Below are 21551 nucleotides of genomic sequence, written 5' to 3' on the forward strand. Positions count from 1 at the left end.
CAAAACGGGAGAAAAACAATGACCAGCGGGCCTGTCTAGGATTCAGGCGTTTAGCAGACTCGAGATACATCAAATTTTTGTGATCAGTCAAGACCACCACACGATGCTTAGCACCCTCGAGCCAATGACGCCACTCCTCAAATGCCCACTTCATGGCCAGCAGCTCCCGATTGCCAACATCATAATTCCGCTCAGCAGGCGAAAACTTCCTAGAGAAGAAAGCACATGGTCTCATTACCGAGCAACCAGGGCCTCTCTGCGACAAAACGGCCCCTGCCCCAATCTCAGAAGCATCCACTTCGACCTGAAAGGGAAGTGAGACATCAGGCTGGCACAAAACAGGCGCCGAAGTAAACCGGCGCTTCAACTCTTGGAACGCCTCCACGGCTGCAGGAGCCCAGTTAGCAACATCAGAACCTTTCTTGGTCATATCCGTCAAAGGTTTAACAACGCTAGAAAAATTAGCGATAAAACGACGGTAGAAGTTAGCAAAACCCAAGAACTTCTGAAGACTCTTAACTGACGTGGGTTGAGTCCAATCATGAATAGCTCGGACCTTGACTGGGTCCATCTCCACAGCAGAAGGGGAAAAAATAAACCCCAAAAAGGGAACCTTCTGTACTCCAAAGAGACACTTTGAGCCCTTAACAAACAAAGCATTCTCACGCAAAACCTGAAACACCATCCTGACCTGCTCCACATGTGAGTCCCAATCTTCAGAGAAAACCAGAATATCATCCAGATAAACAATCATAAATTTATCCAGATACTTCCGGGAAAATATCATGCATAAAGGACTGAAACACTGAGGGAGCATTAGAGAGCCCAAAAGGCATCACCAAGTACTCAAAATGACCTTCGGGCGTATTAAATGCTGTCTTCCATTCATCTCCTTGCTTAATGCGCACAAGGTTGTACGCACCACGAAGATCTATCTTGGTGAACCACTTGGCACCTTTAATCCGGGCAAACAAGTCCGACAACAGAGGCAAAGGATACTGAAATTTAACAGTGATTTTATTCAGAAGCCGATAGTCAATACAAGGTCTCAAAGATCCGTCCTTCTTGGCCACAAAAAAGAATCCTGCACCAAGAGGGGAAGAGGAAGGACGGATATGCCCCTTCTCCAGAGACTCCTTGATATACGAACGCATTGCGGCATGCTCAGGTACAGACAGATTAAATAGTCTTCCCTTAGGAAATTTACTACCTGGAATCAAATCTATGGCGCAGTCACAGTCCCTATGAGGAGGCAGAGCACTGGACCTGGACTCGCTGAATACATCCTGATAATCAGACAAATACTCAGGAACTTCCGAAGGAGTAGAGGAAGCAATAGACACCGGCGGGGAATCAGCATGAATTCCCTGACAGCCCCAACTTGACACAGACATTGCCTTCCAATCCAAGACTGGATTGTGGGTCTGTAACCATGGCAGACCCAAAACGACCAAATCATGCATTTTATGCAGAACAAGAAAACGAATCACCTCCCGATGTTCAGGAGTCATGCACATGGTTACCTGCGTCCAAAACTGCGGTTTATTTTCCGCCAATGGCGTAGCATCAATACCTCTAAGAGGAATAGGATTTACCAACGGTTCAAGAACAAAACCACAGCGCTTGGCAAATGACAGATCCATAAGACTCAGGGCAGCACCTGAATCCACAAACGCCATAACAGGGTAAGAAGACAATGAGCAAATTAAAGTCACAGACAAAATAAATTTAGGTTGCAAATTACCAATGGCGACAGGACTAACAACCCTTGTTAGGCGTTTAGAGCATGCTGATATAACATGTGTAGAATCACCACAGTAAAAACACAACCCATTCTGACGTCTATGATTTTTCCGCTCATTTCTAGTCTGAATTCTATCACATTGCATTAAATCAGGTGTTTGTTCAGACAACACCACCAGAGGATTAGCGGTTTTGCGCTCCCGCAAACGCCGGTCAATTTGAATAGCCAGCGCCATGGAATCATTCAGACTTGTAGGAATGGGGAAACCCACCATCACATTCTTAATGGCTTCAGAAAGGCCATTTCTGAAATTTGCGGCCAGAGCACACTCATTCCACTGAGTAAGCACGGACCATTTCCGAAATTTTTGGCAATACACTTCAGCTTCATCCTGGCCCTGAGAAATAGCCATCAAGGCTTTTTCTGCCTGAACTTCAAGATTGGGTTCCTCATAAAGCAATCCGAGCGCCAGAAAAAACGCATCAATATTTGCCAATGCCGGATCTCCTGGCGCTAGCGAGAAAGCCCAATCCTGAGGGTCGTCCCATAAAAAACAGATAACAATTTTAACTTGCTGAGCTGAATCTCCAGATGAACGGGGTCTCAGAGATAGAAACAATTTACAATTATTCCTGAAATTCCTAAACTTAAATCGGTCTCCAGAAAACAGTTCAGGAATAGGTATTTTAGGTTCAGACATTGGACTACTGGTAACAAAATCTTGTATGCCCTGCACACGAGCAGCAAGCTGGTCTACACTTGTAATCAAGGTCTGGACATTCATGTCTGCAGCAAGCACACCACTCAGAGGTAAAGGGGAGGAAGAGAGGAAAAAAAAACAAACAAAAAAAAACTCAGAATTTCCTTTCTTATTATCCCACTTCTGCAATGCATTAAACATTCAATGTTGTCCTGGCATACTGTTATGACCCCAATGGCAGAGGGTCTCAGAAATAATTACTAAGTCTGCAAACACAAAAAACCAGCTCATAGGGCAGTGGTAACTGAACTGACCATATATCTAATCCTAGCACCACAAATAGCAGCAGCCGGGGAACGTGCCTACGTTGGTTCTAGACGTCTCGCGCCAGCCGGAGAACTAACTAACCCTAGAAGGGAAAAGAAAGACCTTTCTTGCCTCCAGAGAAAAGACCCAAAAGTTGGATACAAGCCCCCAACAAATAATAACGGTGAGGTAAGAGGAAAAGACAAACGTAAGAATGAGCTAGGTATTTAGCAAAGAGAGGCCCACTAGCTAATAGCAGAATATAGTAAGATGACTTATATGGTCAGCAAAAACCCTATCAAAATATCCACGCTGGATATTCAAGAACCCCCGAACCGTCTAACGGCCCGGGGGGAGAACACCAGCCCCCTAGAGCTTCCAGCAAAGTCAGGAATCACATTTAGTACAAGCTGGACAAAAATAAGAGCAAAGCAAATAACCAAAAAACAAAGAAGCAGGACTTAGCTTAATTTTGCACGAACCAGGACCAGCAGACAGGAGCAAACAGAAAGGATCTGATTACAACGATGCCAGGCACTGGACTAAGGATCCAGGAAGTTTATATAGCAACACCCCTGGACTAACGACCCAGGTGGGTGCCAAACTGAGGAAAGACAATCCCAGAGTCATATCACTAGTAACCACAAGAGGGAGCCAAAAAGTCTAATTCACAACAGAGGACACCAGGTTGCAGTCTCTTTACCTCTTTACTGAAGGCTTCAGGGTCCTCAGTCCGGAACATGGTCAACCAGGCTGCGCAAGTCCGGCCGGTTCGATGGCACTTCCAGAGTTCCCTTTGCAGGTGGAAATCTGTGCTTTCCTGCTAGCGCTATGTGTTGTGGTCCTCCCCTGCTGTGCTTACGGAATAGTCCCCACAACTGTTGTGTCTGTTTCTGATGTTCCCTCACAACTCGATTAGATGGTGTTCTGCTAATCCGTCCCTTCCTGATGTTACGGTTGGGACGCACCCGTATGACGGGTAGGCTCGGAGCTCTTCCGGGACCCTAGAGTCGCCCCTCTCCACAGGTTGCCCCCTGTGTCTTCCTAGGAGATTTAGGTGAGACAGCCCGCCTATGACTGACTGTCCTGCCGTTGGTTTGAAGTATTGCCTGAAGCTGTATATAGAAATACTTCCTCGGCGTTCCGGCCGCCGGTTGTGCGCCTCAGTAGGATGTTGCCTCGGTCTTACAGCACGACTCCTACTGGTATTCTCCTTCTTGCTTTGATCTCGTTTCTCACTCAGCACAATATATCTCGCTTCTGATCCTTTCTTAGGGCACCGCCGCTATGCTGAGCAGGCACGGTCCCGTGACGTTCTTTCTCGTTGCCAGGCCTCTGTCAGGGTCCCAAACCTGACAGGGACCCTACCGAATCTTCCCCCACAACACCCTCTGCCACAAGGTGTTGCCTGGTTCCAACCCAGTCAGCTTTCTCTCTAACTTCCTGCCTGACCCCCAGTTTTACCAGTATGTGAGGAGTGGCCTAATGAATAGTACCCTTAGCTCCCCCTGGAGGCCCGACTGTGAAATGTATTGGTGTCTGTGATACCTGGTCAGATGAACTCCTTCAGTGCCATCAGACGTACCATAGCCCCCCTTAGTGGCGGGGCCACAGTACTGCAACGACCAGGACTCTGGGGCGCTGCATATCCTTTATGTGCTTAATCAATCTAGGTACCCCTTTGCCAGTGTGAATAGATCTAAGATGTTCTCTAAAGCGTATAAACAACTGGCGTTTCGTTTTACCCACATAAAATCTCTTGCAAGGACAGAACATGACGTAAACGACATAGTCCGTCCTGCAAGAGATAAACTGTTGGACTGTGTGTCTAATAGGACCAATATTCAGGGTTTGACCGGTAATATGACTACTGCAAAAATTACAGTGACCACAACGAAAGTTTCCTTTAAGGGGCGACTGTTGTAACCAACTAACCTGCGAACCCAATGTCTGGTTGTGAACCAAAATGTCCCTAATACAGGTGCTCCGCTTGTTCGAAATTAACGGACCGCTGGAAGTTCTATTCAAAAGGTCCTTATCCCATTCCAGGACATGCCAATGCCTTCTAATAGATGCTCTGATTGCCTGGTCCAATGGTCCATATCGAAAGCAAAAATTAAAACGCGGTTCATTTGGTAGATTACTCACTGCGTTCTGTCCCTGAGATTCATCCTTCACGCGATTCATTGCAGTTTGTAGAAGTGTATCGGGGTAACCTCTTTCACGTAATCTCTGGCATAACTCTCCCGACTGATGTTCAAACACCCTTTGGGTACTATTAACTCTCCGTGTGCGCAATAACTGACTGTAAGGCAAAGCGCGTTTAGTATGTGCAGGATGGAAACTGTTGTAATGCAATACTGCGTTAGTGGCAGTGGGTTTGCGATAGATAGATGTGTGAATGTCACCATCCTGTATGGTGACCAAAACATCCAAAAACTCTAACCTGTCTCATCCAAAGACAGAGGTAAAACGCATGCCCATGTTATTAATCACATTCAAGTAGTCCACAAATAAACCAAATTCCTCCTCCGTTCCGTCCCACACCAGGAAGACATCATCCACATACCTGAGAAATAACCTGATGTATTTGAGGAAGGGGTTCCGTTCGGAATACACAAAATCTTCCTCAAAGACTGCTAAATACAGATTGGCAAAAGTGCATGCGACCGGGGTCCCCATGGCAGTCCCAGTGGTTTGAAGATACCAGCTACCCGCAAAAGTAAAAGCGTTATGGGTGAGTATAAAACTCAATCCACCGCACACAAAATCGATGAAGGCCTGACTCCTGTCAGTGGTGCGAAGAACACGTCTGATGGTGTCGACCCCCAATCGTTGCAGGATGCTGGTATAAAGATTAACCACATCAATGGACGCCAGGGAGAACCCCGGCCGCCAATGGAACCCCTGTATGTGGTTCAGGAATGACTTAGTGTCCCTGGTGTAGGACGGAACAGAGTGAAGAAGTGGACGCAGTAGCCACTCTAAATATTGGGACAGGGGTTCAGTCAAGGACCCTATCTCCGACACAATTGGTCTCCCAGGGGGTTGGGTGATTGACTTGTGTACCTTCGGGAGGTAGTACCAGTATGGTTTGGTGGGAAATTGTGGAAAAAGCTTTTCGGCTTTTTTCTGAGTGATTATCTGCTGTTCCACAGCTATCCTCAAAAAAGATTGTAATTCCCCTTTGAATTTTTTTGTGGGGTCCCCAGGCAATTTGCAGTATACATCTGCGTCTGAGAGTTGCCGTGCCGCTTCGGACAAATATGCCTCCTTAGGCAGCAGGACAGTCCTTCCCCCTTTGTCGACTGGGCGTATAATCACATCAGACCAACCTGCCATCTCTTTTAAGGCTGTCTTTTCGGAGGCTCCCAAGTTGTCTGGTGCCTCTTTATAAATTAAGGCTTCAATGTCTTTCAGGACTAGTGTCTCAAATAGATCAGCCATATTCCCTGGAGAGGTTTGTGGCATGAATGTCGATGGAACGCCACCGACAAAGGGGGTAGGATCGTCAAATGGACCTGCGTTCTGCAACACGACGGATTCATTGATACCAAGCAACAGAGCGGCATCGTCATGGAAATTGGCTAGTGCTTCTTTGGTGGTTCCTGCAAAAAAAACCAGTGGTCCTATTGTACAAGGACGTTCTCCTTCCCGTATAGTAGTGTGAGTAGAGCCAGATGAAAAAGTCTTATGGAGATGAATTTTCCTTATGGCTTTAAATAAATCAATTTGGAATTCTACAAAGTCGAACCTATCTGGGATACAATAGTTCAAACCTTTAGCTAGTAAGGAGTATTATGCTGTTTTTTTTTATAATAATCCTGTGGTCTATCTCAAGTGTTTCCGACCATTAGCCATTATCTTTATCCCTCATAATAATACTTTTTCAGTTTGGTGTTTGGAATTATCAGCGTCTATTAGAGTAGACCCATAGCATCATGGTTAATCTTGCATGTCATGTAATTGCGAGATTGGGAAGCGATTAATTAATTTCCTGTGTTTTTTCATCGTTATGTATCATCAGTTGTATTTCCAGGGCTTTTTTTCTTTGTTTTTAACGCTTAAATGTTGGTCTTCTTAATGTGTTGTTCATGTTGTATTTTAGATGTTCGGGATGTGGGCGTGCAGTGGGAATGGGATGTGTCATTCCAGACCAACCTATTTCTACTGGCGTCACTTCCCAGCACATCAGACCCGTAGAAGCGCTGGAATAGCGCGAAACGGTTACCGTCATCGTTCCCTGCTCACCTCATTTGCACATCCCCCGATGCCGTGAAAATGCTGTCATGAAGTTTCGTCTGCAATAAAGGATTGTAACCGCACCTTGCTGGTGAGTGCTGGTGAGTGCTGCCGCATCTTTCTTCAGTTCACATGTTGATACAGACTTTGTTTCTTGCGAGCACCTCCAGCAGTGAAGTGAGACACCATTCATTCATACACACCGGGGTTGGACTGCAGTATCTCGCTTTCAGAAGCTGTGCGGCTCTATCTTTTTTCTACTATGTAACCCGATGTTTACCCTGGTTACCCGGGGACTTCGGCATCGTTGGTCGCTGGAGAGCCGTCTGTGTGACAGCTCTCCAGCGACCACACAGCGACGCTGCAGCGATCGGCATCGTTGTCGATATCGCTGCAGCGTCGCTTAATGTGACGGTACCTTTAGGTGTTGGAAGTCATTTTCATGACTTAGCCAGTAACAGCTCCTGGACAGCACGGTGGCTGGGTGGTTATGTTGGCAGTGGATTAATCTGTGTAGAGTCTAGCTGTTCAACAGTGAAGATATATTTATTCATGAACAAAGATAATGCAGCTTACAACTGATATTACAGCTCGGGATCTTCGCCTCTTATCTGCCAGCTTGTAAAGTGAAAGCAGAATGTGCTCCAGCTACACACAGTGTGAACAGTGAGCGGGTACATCCTGATACTCTTTTGTTTTAGGCAATGTGTTATTGACAATATAACACTATTGTTGGAGACAGAGACTCAGGCACCAATAAACAGTAGTACATAGTAGTTGTAATATATGCAATAGTAAACATTATTCTGACAGGTTAGCATTGTAGGTTTCCAATGCTCGGGTTATTGGTTAAAATCTAACCAAGGACAATCATTTTCCAGTGAGCCAACTCTCATGTAATGTGTGCTACATATGACTTACGCCCCAGCACAAGATGCATGGAACAACTATGCTCCATATTTGCATGTGAGAACTCAGTGATGCCACTAAGTGGCCATGAGTGGTAAGGCAGTCACATTTTCCACCTTTAAAAAGGACCTGTCACTAATTTTGTTTTTTTTAAACTTTTTTCTTTTTCGTTTTTTCCTCCACTTCTTCCAAGAACCATAACTTTTTTATTTTTCCGTCCACTTAGCCGTATGAGGGATTTATTTTTCTGTTGGACAAGTTTTAATTTTGCGGCAAAATTGCAAACACAAGTGCAATTCCTCAATTGTTTTTTCTTAGTTACCATGTCCACTACATGGTAAATCTGACCTGGCAATATGATTTCCCAAGGTCAGTACGAGTATGCAGATACGAAATGTGTACAGTTTTTTTTTTTTAAGTGGTGAAAAAATGTGGATATATGTGATGAAAAAATTATAATTTGCGTGAGGGCTTATTTTTTGCACCCTGAGCTGACATTTTTTACTGATATCATTTTGGGGTAGATGCAGTGTTTTAACAGCCTCTTTTTGCATTTTATTGCAAGGTTGCGGTGGCCCAAAAAAACGGTTTGACTTTTTTTTCTCATTGCGCCATTTACTGGATTGTTTTATTTTATAAAATGCGGAGATACCAAATATGTGTATTTTTAAAGAAAAAAAATTATTGACTTATATTTAATGGAGAAAAAGGGGGATGATTTGAACTTTTGCATTTTTTTTTTCATATTTTTAAAATATTTTTCCCCTCACTTTTTACTGTGCTGGTTAGACTTGAAGCTGTGATCATCCGACCGCCTGTACCAAACAAAACAGTGCATCCACTCCACCAACGGCTGATAGAGGCAGATGATGGCTGAATAAATCAGTCATCATCTGCCGGGAAATATGTGGGCTCAGCTTGTGAGCCAGGTGGGGACACAATGTATGACGTAACTGTATGTCATATGTCGTGAAGAGGTTACACATTTGCACACATGTTTGTGTATATAGCCCCATGTTATACGTGCCAGTGGATGCTCACAAGATCTATCCTTCTAGATATGACTTACAGCTCTTGCCGTACACGACGTAGCTTGCTCTGTAGATCAGCAATGCGAAGAGAGTGATTCTGCCAAGCATTCGGGTCAGAAATCACACTTTTAGAGACTGTTTGAGCCCTGGGATCAGTCGGTCTCAGCTGATTTTCACATCGGATGATTGACAGCCGCTGTAAAGAAATGACAAAAAGTTTGCTATAAAGCTATAAAGACTTGAGGGTCCCAAGTCCAATCCAACCCATACGTTTCCACTTATCCACAACTTGTCTGCTACTAAAGGGGCTTTGGGGCCTTTTTCTTCCTTACTTAAATGCATGTGTTTAAGGCTAAAAGTCATTTTTGCGATTGGGTTTCATTAAAAATATTGCACAAAATCCTGAAAGGTTCACAATCCCTTTAAGAGAGAGGTCAGATGGCCATATAAATCAGACCGCAGTGCATGGATTGGCCGGCGGCTCTCACAACAGCTGCATAGAAATAGATGGAGCTGTCATGTTTGGGTGGGTAGAGCTGCCGGCCAGTCCGTGCTCTGCGTTCCAATCTCACTATGATGTATACACTCATATGGCTGCACCTTAGCCTCCATTTTAAGGAGCCTTACAATATGACTAAGGATGTTAGCTAAGCCAGACACCCATGCACAGAATTGCACTCTTACCTCCAGAGCGTCGTCTCTCTGCTTCAGGATGTCCTTCAGGTGAGCACATAACATGTGCACCAAGTCTTCCAGGTCAGAATGGGGGAGCTGGCACAACTCCGACCCTGGTAGGGAGAATATTTTCCGAGAGTCTTGGGTCATCTTATAAAGAGAGTACAAACGATTGTCAGCAGAGACTGAGCAGAGAAACAGGTAAGGCAGAGGGTGCACTAGGGTGGTCCGCCGGCTCACCTCCTGAATCTTTCCCGCCAACTCGGTTTGGAAATCAAGACTTAGACTACGAATTCCACCAATTATTTCTTCACGACCCTCACCCTGTAAAGAAACATCATGGGGACAATGGGGGGACTTTATTGGTGCCCTTTATATATATTGATATAATTACCTTGAATTGTCTGTCATCCACTTCTGTCTGCACGTCCTCGAATCCCACAATCCAGCGCGCCGCACCAGAAGTACGCCGGTGGCCATATTGGAATACCCAAGTGATGGCTATACGAATATGGCACCCGCTGGTCATACCAGGCCCTTGCGCAGTACCACCAGCAGGTCATCGCCGGACCCCCACTGCTGGGACTCCCCCGCCGCAAGAACCCCACACCGTAAGGACCTCTCCCCATCACTGCACCCTCCCGATGCGATAGCATCGGGCCTCCATCTAGTAATTTCATTAACCCCTTAGTGACAGCCAATACGTCTTTTAACTGACCTGAGATATAAGAGAATAGCCTCCCCATACAGGTGACAATCCAGCAGCTGTCGGCTGTCCACTATAGCTGACAACTTGCTGCATCAGCCATCATCAGTGTTTGCACCGTCCATATCTGTTTAACCCCTTAGATGCTGCTGTCAATAGTGACTACATCATTATAAATGGTTAACAGAGTATGGGGGCTTCCTCTTTATCCAAATTGGTGCCCTCAGATCATGATTTTGTGGTCCTGATGTTTGTGATGGCAATTCATGACCAAATAGTGGCCTAAGAATCTAACAGCTGTAGTAATCTGTTCAGAAGTTAGAGACATTTAGGTGATAAAAATACACATTTTCATTTCTGTCATGCCACTTTGCATTAATTCCTGTAACGCACCTGAAGAGTTAATAAACTACCTGACAGCAGTTTTCAATACGTCAGGGGGTGCTGATTTAAAAATGGTATCACGTTTGGGGGTTTCCCAATATATGAGACCCCTAAAGTCACTTCAAACATGGATAAGTCTCTAAAAAAATAAATTTTGTAAATTTTCTTGAAAAAATTAAAAATTGCTGCTACATTTTTAATCCTCCTAAAATTCTACCAAAATAAAATAACATTTTACAAATGGTGCTGATGTAAAGCAGACATGTGGGAAATGTTATTTATTAATGGTTTGCTGTGGTATGGCCATCTGGATTAAAGGGATAATCATTCAAATTTTGAAAATTGCTAATTTTTTAACATTTTTCTCAAATTTTTGATATTTTTTATAAATAAACAAAACATATTGACCGAAATTTACTATTATCAGAAAGTATAATGTGTCACGAAAAAACAAACTCAAAATCACTGGGATTTGTTGAAGCGTTGCAGAGTTATTAGCACATAAATTGACACTGGTCGGATTTCAAAAATTTGGCTCCGTCACTAAGGGGTTAATTCACTTACAGATTAAAGTAAAGTTGGCTGAACCTACTGATCTGCATGGGGCCACCTGCGTCACCCCCTGCAGATGATGCCGGACTGATAAAGATCGATATTCGGGAAGATGGAATTTCAATGTTGCCTGAAATATGGCTTCTTCCCATCTCTCTATTGAACATACATGGATGCTCGGCTGAATTGAGCATGCCTGTCTATGGTGGTTTCGGTGAAGAGGTTGCTGTTGGCTGAACAAAGATTTGACTGTCAGGTATCTAAGGTGTATGGCCACCATTAGGGTATGTGAGCATGTTCGGGGTTTTTTTCCAGGTGGATCCGTTCCAAAAGTCATCTGACAAAGCATCGAGAAAATGCTCCCCCCAAAAAAATCACATGTAAAGATGTTGCTCAGAATCATCCTGAATTTCTTTTAACAGATTCAGGTTTCAAAAAACGCTAGAAGAAGTGACCTGACCATTCTTTCGGGGTTTTCTGGTCTAAAGACCCTCTATACTTTATACTTTACAATGCAAGTCAATGGCAAGCTTCAACAGATGCCTGGAAGACACCCAGGCGTCTTTAACTTTTCTTGAAAAGCTGTTAGTCCTTTCTTTATTGCTGATCTGAGTTTAAAAAAAAAAACATCCAAAGCATGAATAAAAAAAAGGTAACAAAAATGCTGAAAAACACACACAAAAAAAGCTGATCAAAAACACATAAAAAAGCTAAAAAATGATGTTTCAATAATAAAAAAAAAAAAGAAAAACACCTGCGTTTCCTGAGGCTGCTTCCTTGATGAGTTTCTCAGCCAGAAAAAGATGTGGAGTGCACACACCCATAGGAGGCATTTTAATAATAAGTCATGATGTGCGGCATGCATTCACGTTCCTCTGATGTAGACACAGTGGGGCACATTTATTAATGGCGTCTAACCGTTGGTCCGGGGAGCTTGAATATGTGCCATATGTATCACCGCTGTGTGATAGACTTGTCTTATCTTGCTAGTTAGGGATTTTCCTCTTACTTGCCCCACTTCCTAGTTGATTTACTTTAATTGTGCTCGTCATTAATACATTTGTCTCAAATCACAAAATTTGTCGAAAACAAGGAAAGTTAACTAGTGAAATTCAAAACAATAATAAATGTTCCCCCCAAAAATCCTTGTGTCTGAATTTTGGTTCGAAGTATGGTGCAGTGACCTTAGTTAATTACCTGAACAGCAGCTCCAAGCATCAGTGATATTATCTTCACCATTTCTTGCAGGGAAGCATCTAAATAAGCAGATGTTACATATAGAATCATTATTCATATGTTACTAGTAATTTGCAATTATATTTACTACATTCATGGCCAAAAGTGTTGGCATGCTTGAAATTGCTCTAGAAAATGAAGCATTTCCCCCAGAAAATTATTCCAATTACATGTGTTTTGCTATATACAAGTTTATTTTCTTTGTGTTTATTAGACCAACACAAAATAAAACACAGAAAAAAAAGGTAAATTAGAAATAATTTCACACCAAAATCCTAAAAATGGGCAGGACACAATTGTTGGCACCTTTCCAAAATTGTGGGTAAACAACTTTGTTTCAAGCATATGATGCTCGTTCAAACTCACCTGTGGCAAATAACAGGTGTGGGCAATATGAAAATCACACCTGAAACCAGATAAAAAGATAATCTTTGCATTATGTGTCTGTGTGTGCCACACTAAACATGGAGAACAGAAAGAGGAGAAGAGAACTGTCTGAGGACCTGAGAACCAAAATTGTTGAACAATATCAACAATCTCAAGGTTACAAGTCCATCTCCAGAGATCTTGATGTTCCTTTGCTCACGGTGTGCAACATAATCAAGAAGTTTACAATCCATGGCACTGTAGCTAATCTTCCGGGACGTGGACGGTAGAGAAAAATTGGTAAAAGGTTGCAACACAGGATAGTTTGGGTATTAGATAAGGAGCCCCAATCAAGGTCCAAAGAAATTCAAACTGTCCTGCAGTCAAGGGGTGCATCAGTGTCAGTGTGAACTATCTGTCGATATCTGAATGAAATTAAGCACTACGGCAGGAGACCCAACAGGACTCCACTGCTGACACAGAGACATAAAAAAGCTGGACTGCAGTTTGCCAAAATGTACTTGAGTAAGCCAAAATCCTTCTGGGAAAGCGTCTTGTGGACAGAATTAGACCAAGATGGAGCTTTTTGGTAAAGCACATCATTCTACTGTTTACTGAAAACAGAATGAGGCCTACAAAGAAAAGAACTTAGTACCTACAGTAAAATATGGTGGAGGTTCAGAGATGGTTTGGGGGCCTTGACGGTGTGCAAGACTTCCTGAAATCTGAAGGCTACCATATGATTTTGGGTCTCAATGTATTGCCCAGTGTCAGAACAGGAGAAAGACTCCAAACAAACTTCAAGGAGCACCCAAAAATGGATGGAAATAAATTGCTGGAGAGTTCTGAAGTGACCAGTAATGAGTCTGGGTCTAACTCCCATTGAACACCTGTGGAGAGATCTTAAAATTGCTGTTGGGAGAAGGCGCCTTCAGATATGAGAGACCTGGAGCAGTTTGCAAATGAAGAATGGTCTAAAATTCCAGGTGAGAAGTGTAAGAAGCATGTGGATGGTTATAGGAAACAATTGATTGCAGTTATTTATTTCAAAGGGTGTAAAAGCAAATATTAATTTGAAGATGACAACAATTTTGTCCGGCCCATTTTGGGGGGTTTGTGTGAAATTATGTCCAATTTGCTTTTTTTCTGTGTTTTGGTTTTTTTTGTGTGCTGTTCCAATACATACAAGGAAATAAACATGTGAATAACAAAACTTGTGTAATCGCAATAATTTTTTTCTGGGAGAAATACTCTATTTTGTGGAACAATTCCAAGGGAGCCAACACTTTCCCAATGACTGTATGTTCTGGCACTGATGGTTGCAGGCTGACCTGAGACTGGGTCTTGAGACATGAGATGTGTGTCTGGGAGGGACATCAGGATCAATTGCTGCAGTTCATCCTGGAATAGATCATAATAATCTCCTTTTATTTCCCAATCATGTACATCACAGCTATCGATGCTGCACTATGGAAGTGGAGTACGCGGACTTTACATGTAGCATTTGCAGTTACTCATCACACCCAATAGACGGTGCTCATAGTGCCGCCATGATACAGCAACAGTGAGTACCACTATAATGGTGCCAGTCACAGGCCTGCATATGTGTTCTATCCAAGTTTTCCACGGATGGAAAACCTACCCAATGTAGTCTAGGGCTGTTCCCGTGGCCATATATTAAGCAGAAGTCAGAATAAGGTTTAGGCCCATGTTCACATGTAGCCAGGTACGGCTGGGACTGAAATTCAGTCCTGGCATTTGAAATCACACAGGCCCATGTTGTCCCCGTCCCCATGAACCAGGTGGGATATATCACCAATATTACCCTGGATGGAGGAAAGGAAGATTTTCTACAAGACCAATATTTCTTATGATACCGGTGGCTGCTGGGGTAAGTGACGGAGTCAGCAACTGTGTGCTCCATCACAACTTAACAGTATGGGCGTCTTGAGAACAATGATTCTGTTAATAACGTAGCAGACAAGGCCGCCCATGACCAGACAGGCCCTTCTGGCACTTGCCAGATAGTGCATATAGTGTAACTTCTGCCCCTTTTTTTGTTACTTTTTATCTGCATGTTTTCTGCCCCAAAATATACAATAAAATCTTTTGAGTATTGTGTTTTTTTTATACATTTTCCCCTTTATTTGATGCATTTTTGGTGCATTTTTTAAACATCATTTCTAAAGGGGTTGTCTGAGACTTTAACATTGATGGCCTATCCTTAGGATAGCCTTAGACTTTAACATTGATGTCCTATCCTTAGGATAGACTTAGACTTTAATAGTGATGGCCTATCTCTAGGATAGACTTAGACTTTAACATTGATGGCCTATCCCTAGGATAGACTTAGACTTTAATAGTGATGGCCTATCCCTAGGATAGACTTAGACTTTAACATTGATGGCCTATCCTTAGGATAGACTTACACTTTAACATTCATGGCCTATCCCTAGGATAGACTTAGACTTTAACATTGACGGCCTATCCTTAGGACACCCGGTACCTCCGACGATCTGCTGTTCTCAGTTTTGGCAATAACAATGCTCAGTTACGGAGCGGCGTAACTCCGTCGATTACTGTTGCTGTCGGGTACTGCTCTTCCGCCCCCTATTGATATGAATAGAAGGCAGGTGTACAGTACCCCGCTGCGACCACTATAGTGTCGACAGAGCTGTATTTTGCAGCTCCACAACTCACCAGTTTCCACTACCACTGACACCAAGAACAGCTGTTGGCAGGGGGTAACTGGTGTCGCACCCCCACCGATCAGTGGGAGCTTGGTGTACAGAGTCTACTGCAGCTGGGAATAAAGAGACATTCACAGCAGAAGAAATTAATTCTTTTACTGCACTGCCCTGGACTACAACTCTCAGCAGTCTTTGCTCCTCTTTACATCCTGGAAGAAGAGGAGTAGATGAGGAAGAAACTGATCGGATGAGCAAGTTGGAGAAGAAAGAAGGAGCTAGCTGTGCATGAGGGAGATGTGTGAGACCTTCCATTGCAGACTGGTAAGAGCCTGACATTGGAGAACAGAGAACAGAGGCACAAAGTGAGTCCTGACAGCTCAGCAGCTCAGTGTGTGAGAAAGGAATATAATCCTGGAGTTGAACCACATCTGCAGAGCAGCCATGTTATCAGGAGATGTCCACCAGATCCCGATCTACCTCAGAGGAGGATCCTGCCATCCATTCCCTGTGCCCAAGGCATCTGGACCCTGCAGCCCCAAGCTTGATTCCTGTGTGACCCCAGAATTGCTACAGCAAGACGTGAGTAGCTAATGCTGGAACATGTAGTTCCACTGTTGAGTTTATAAGAGACACCTTTCTCACGGAGGCGACTTAAATGGGTGTTACAAATGTTTTTTTTTAATTTTTTAAAGGTCCCCGCAGAAGCCTATAGAGAAGAATGCACCAAAAAAACATACTGTACAGTTAAGCAGTGTATTTAAAGGCACAGGGTGCAGGAGTTTTCATGAAATTGTGGCACCCCAGGAGTCACGGGGGAGGTGATGTCATGCCTGGAAACAAGGAGGGATCCCTTAATCAGGTAATACTGATGCAGCGCCCCCACCTCGTCGCAGGGCCGAGGGGTACCTGGTACCGGGCCTCTGAGTCTCTGCTCTGGGGTTGTCACGGTGGCTAGGCCCGATCCGTGACCCTGCTGAGGGGCGCCCAAATAAAGGAATGACCGTTCGGTGTGTGGTGCAGGACGCAATCAATCACAAGGACACAGGGGTGCAGTCTCTTTACCTCTTTACTGAAGGTCTCAAAGTCCTCAATCCGGAATACGGTTAACCAGGCTACGCAAGTCCGGCCGGTCCGATGGCACCTCCAGAATTCCCTTTGCAGGTGGAAATCAGTGTCTACCTGCTAGCGCTTGTGTGTTGCGGTCCTCCCCTGCTGTGCTTAAGGGATAGTCCCCACAACTGTTGTCTCTGTTTCTCATGTTCCCTCACAACTCGATCGGATGATGTTCTTCTCCTCCGTCCCTCCCTGATGGTCTGGTTAGGACGCACCCGTATGACGGGTAGGCTCGGAGCTCTTCCGGGACCCTAGAGTCGCCCCTCTCCTAGTGTGCCCCCCATGTCTTCGTAGGTGATTTAGATGAGACAGCCCGCCTGTGACTGACTGTCCTGCCGTAGGTTTGAAGTATTGCCTGGAGCTCTATACTTCCTCGGCGTTCCGGCCACCGGTTATTTGCGCCTCAGTAGGATGTTGCCTCAATCTTACAGCACGACTCCTACTGGTATTTCTCCTTATGCGTTGATCTCGTTTCTCACTCAGCACAATAAACCTCGCTTCTTTTCCTTTCTTGAGCACCGCCGCAATGTCGTGCAGGCACGGTCCCGTAACGTTCTCTCTAGTTGCCAGGCCTCTGTCAGGATCCCACCCCTGACAGGGACCCTACCGAATCTTCCCCCACAACACCCTCTGCCACAAGGTGTTGCCTGGTTCCAACCCAGTCAGCTTTCTCCTCTAACTTCCTGCCTAACCCCCAGTTTTACCAAAGTGTGAGGAGTGGCCTAATGAATAGAACCCTTAGCTCCCCCTGGAGGCCAGACTGTGAAATGTATTGGTGTATGTGATACCTGGTCAGATGAATTCCTTCAGTGCCATCAGACGTACCATAGCCCCCCTTAGTGGCGGAGCAACAGTACTGCAACGACCAGGACTCTGGGGCGCTGCACTGACATGCAACACCGTTCTGACTCCAGGCCAGAAGGGGGAGCTCTAAATCCGGCTTCAGGGTAGCTTCCCTGGCTACATATATATTCTGTCTGGAGGAGGAGTTGGTAGAGAGTCTGCTATGGACAGTGAGAGGAGAGGGGGCAAAAGGAGAGGAGCCTGGGGTTTGGAGCTGCCAGTGGGCTCACCCCAGAGGAAAACGCCAAGAGACCGGACACCGGGGTCCGTGGTGGTGTGGGAGTTGCAGACCCAGCCACTGAACCCGGAGGGCAGGAGATTGCAAGTCTCCTGTCCGATCCAACACCTGCAGGTACCACAGCAAGTGAGGAGCCTGGGGCTGCCAGAGAAAGGACAGTGCCCATGAAAGTGTCAAGCTGTCAGCCACACAGGTTGAGAATACAGACGCTGAGAGGACTCGTGCAGAGCTTCAGGCACCAACGGTCAGATATACAGCGCAGAGGGAAGGCCTCCGAACCCACCTGGCTAAGTGGATCCCAAGCTGTTTCCAGGCTGCCCGGACCCCATCATCACCTGTTACCTGTACCCTGGACTGTACCTGAATTCTACCAGTAAATGGTAAAGAAAACTGTTATCCCTGTGTCCTGCAATTATTCCCTGCTCCCTCAGTCCTGCATCCCACCGGCAACCATTGCTTTTATCAGCTACACCGGGAGCCCTGGGGACCGAGCTCTACCTGTGGGGAGCTATACCATCTAAGCTGCAAAACCATCAGCCCCAGAGGACCCCTTTAAACAGCATCGGCCTCCCCTGGCCGAATACCTCAGGTGACGTCACGAACACTACTACATCAGACTTTATTCACATTTTGATTAACCCCCTTTTACTGGACGCCCAGGGCCACGGATCGGGTCACTACCACAGTGACCACCCCTTAAAGAACAGAACTGACCCGGTACCGAGTACCCCACGGTCCTAGTGGGCGCTCCAAAATCATATCCACTTTGCTTGGACAGCTAAATGCAGACTTTCTACACAAAAAAACGCAGCAGACTAAAAACCCCCGCAATATATACGCTACGTAGGAACATGGCCTAGGAAGGTACATTTTTTTTTTCGAAAAAGTTTGCCCATCTCTGCCCACTGCTGCCCCGTTATTTTTTGCATTAATCACATTACCTGGTAATAAGATCGCAGTCTCATTTTCAGGCCGTGGAGATCTACATTCCCATGATATGGGCGGGAGTCACTAATTAGGAGACAGTTATAATTACTAACAGTAAAGTACAACATTTCTTTCTCAGTGGTGCACTGCAATATGTAGCGCCTGCACCAGATTCACACAGAAGTAGAGAATCATTCTCTAGGTTAAAAATGGGCAGAATTTGCTCTTATTTTATTCCCACAACACCATGTTCCATTTTTTTTTTTTATTCCACCATAGGGTTCCTGAGTATGGAACTTTTTATATAGTGCTAATTTTTCTAGTCTTTAGTGAGAGGGTGTGTCTTACAGGATCCTCGGGGGCGTGTCTTTAGGTTACTCTGCATTGTTACTCTGTGAGCAACGCCCCCTTGAAAGACCATAAAATTTGCACTAAAAGAAAAGGCAGCTTTTATAAAAATAAAAAAAAGCTTAAGGGGTTAAAATACAAACAGAAAATGGCCACTTTTAACCTAGTTACAGGTCCCCTTTAGGACCCGATATTATATTTTACACCGAAGATAAAAACGTCTGGACCGCTTCTCTTACATAAAACTCATGATGTAGTGCAGAGCGCACCCTGTAGTCAGCTGCAGGTACTCTCTCAGGGGATCCTTCATGGGAGATAGTGGTCCACAGTCAAAAGCTCGAGACTGCTCAAAGGTTCGGATCTGAGGATTGGGAAAAACATAATATGATAGTAAATAATACATTATAATAATAAAAATAATGAATTTACATTATTAAAGGGTTTCTTCCAAAAAATAAAAATAGAACAGCAGCGGAAATGTTTTTAACATAGAAAAAAACAATGTACTCGTCTGTTAAGTCATCCACCAATACAAACTCTAGAGGTCCCTGACCACCTCTGTTTATATTTCAGGAGAAAAGATTTTTCATTCTATTTTATTTGCTTTCCATTGGTTGGAGCTTCATTTCGTAAGGGGGTTGTGTTTATGAGACTTAAAAAAAAAGAAACGTTTTCACATTTTTTAAAAATTTATTTACAATCGTTTGATCTAACTGTTCGGCAAACCCGCCAATCAGCCAATCAAACGCGAGTGTCACTTCTTCAATTTTTTTTCTACACTGCTCAGTAGTTTTACTAGTGGCTGTAAATGGTATTGCAGTCCCATTCACTTTAATTGAATGCTGTTTTTCCTTCAGTTCTACAGAGAATCGGACCCCAATGTTTCTAATATTGAGGGCCTATCCTAAGGATAGGTCATTATTTTTGCAGAACTGGATGTCCCTCTAAAGGGAATCTGTGATCTGCAGCATGAATTAGAGGATGGCTGCGTCATTGCAGCCAGGTATATTTTACTCTGAAATGCTGCGGCACTTCACAAAATACATACTAAGGGTATGTTTCCACGTTCAGGAAACCTTGCATGTTTGACGCTGCACAGAGCCGCAGCATCAAACACGCAGCGTCCAGATGTTACAGCATAGTGGAGGGGATTTTATCAAATCCCGTCTCCACTATGCGTGGTAACACGCACCCAGCGGCCCTGCGATTCCGGACATGCTGCGCATCTTTTAAGATTGCAGCATGTCCGTTTACCTTGCGGCGCCGCTGCGCCGCCGCAAGGTAAAACACAGGGCCCTATGTGTGGGGTGCGATGATGCCGGATGTGTGCAATGAACACATCCGGCATCATCTCGTCACAGAAGGGGGCGGGGCTTAGGGCGGAGCGGGTTTGCGCTCCGTCCAAACCGCCGGCCATCCTGAAAGTGGACACGTACCCTTAGAGAAGCAGGTTGGGAACTTTTTCTATCATTCATCACTCTATGGCCGGCGTCACACTCAGCGTATGAAAATACGGTCCGTTTTTTACGGCCGCAATATGCAGAAATGTTCCCAAAATAGTGATCCGTATGTCATCCGTAGGCAGGGTGTGGCAGCGAATTTTGCGCATGTCACCCTCCGTATGTAATCCGTACGGCATCCGTACTGCGATATTTTCTCGCAGGCTTGCAAAACCGACATCTAATGGATTTATGTGCTCAAATGTTCGTTAAAACATATATACAGTATATATACACTCACCGGCCACTTTATTAGGTACACCATGCTAGTAACGGGTTGGACCCCCTTTTGCCTTCAGAACTGCCTCAATTCTTCGTGGCATAGATTCAACAAGGTGCTGGAAGCATTCCTCAGAGATTTTGGTCCATATTGACATGATGGCATCACACAGTTGCCGCAGATTTGTCGGCTGCACATCCCAAAGATGCTCCATACAAGGCAGGATGGATCCATGCTTTCATGTTGTTTACGCCAAATTCTGACCCTACCATCCGAATGTCGCAGCAGAAATCGAGACTCATCAGACCAAGCAACGTTTTTCCAATCTTCTACTGTCCAATTTCGATGAGCTTGTACAAATTGTAGCCTCAGTTTCCTGTTCTTAGCTGAAAGGAGTGGTACCCGGTGTGGTCTTCTGCTGCTGTAGCCCATCTGCCTCAAAGTTCGACGCACTGTGCGTTCAGAGATGCTCTTAGGCCTACCTTGGTTGTAACGGGTGGCGATTTGAGTCACTGTTGCCTTTCTATCAGCTCGAACCAGTCTGCCCATTCTCCTCTGACCTCTGGCATCAACAAGGCATTTCCGCCCACAGAACTGCCGCTCACTGGATTTTTTTTCTTTTTCGGACCATTCTCTGTAAACCCTAGAGATGGTTGTGCGTGAAAATCCCAGTAGATCAGCAGTTTCTGAAATACTCAGACCAGCCCTTCTGGCACCAACAACCATGCCACGTTCAAAGGCACTCAAATCACATTTCTTCCCCATACTGATGCTCGGTTTGAACTGCAGGAGATTGTCTTGACCATGTCTACATGCCTAAAT

The 21551-nt window shown here is 44.8% G+C and overlaps 1 protein-coding gene across 3 annotated transcripts in view; it reads right to left on the reverse strand.

Annotated features, from left to right (window-relative positions):
- LOC143806736 (uncharacterized) overlaps positions 1 to 21551 on the reverse strand; it is a 92263-nt gene that overhangs the window by 28801 nt on the left and 41911 nt on the right. For all 3 annotated transcript variants that reach the window (XM_077287571.1, XM_077287572.1, XM_077287573.1), the window contains exons 2-8: positions 19250 to 19371; positions 18677 to 18746; positions 14183 to 14252; positions 12447 to 12505; positions 9848 to 9931; positions 9617 to 9757; positions 8971 to 9128 (exon numbers count right to left, since the gene is read on the reverse strand). In XM_077287571.1, the coding sequence (XP_077143686.1) occupies positions 8971 to 9128; positions 9617 to 9757; positions 9848 to 9931; positions 12447 to 12505; positions 14183 to 14252; positions 18677 to 18746; positions 19250 to 19371 (704 nt within the window). The remainder of the gene's footprint in view (positions 1 to 8970; positions 9129 to 9616; positions 9758 to 9847; positions 9932 to 12446; positions 12506 to 14182; positions 14253 to 18676; positions 18747 to 19249; positions 19372 to 21551) is intronic.

This window comes from Ranitomeya variabilis, chromosome 2, assembly GCF_051348905.1.
Source record: "Ranitomeya variabilis isolate aRanVar5 chromosome 2, aRanVar5.hap1, whole genome shotgun sequence".
NCBI lineage: Eukaryota > Metazoa > Chordata > Amphibia > Anura > Dendrobatidae > Ranitomeya > Ranitomeya variabilis.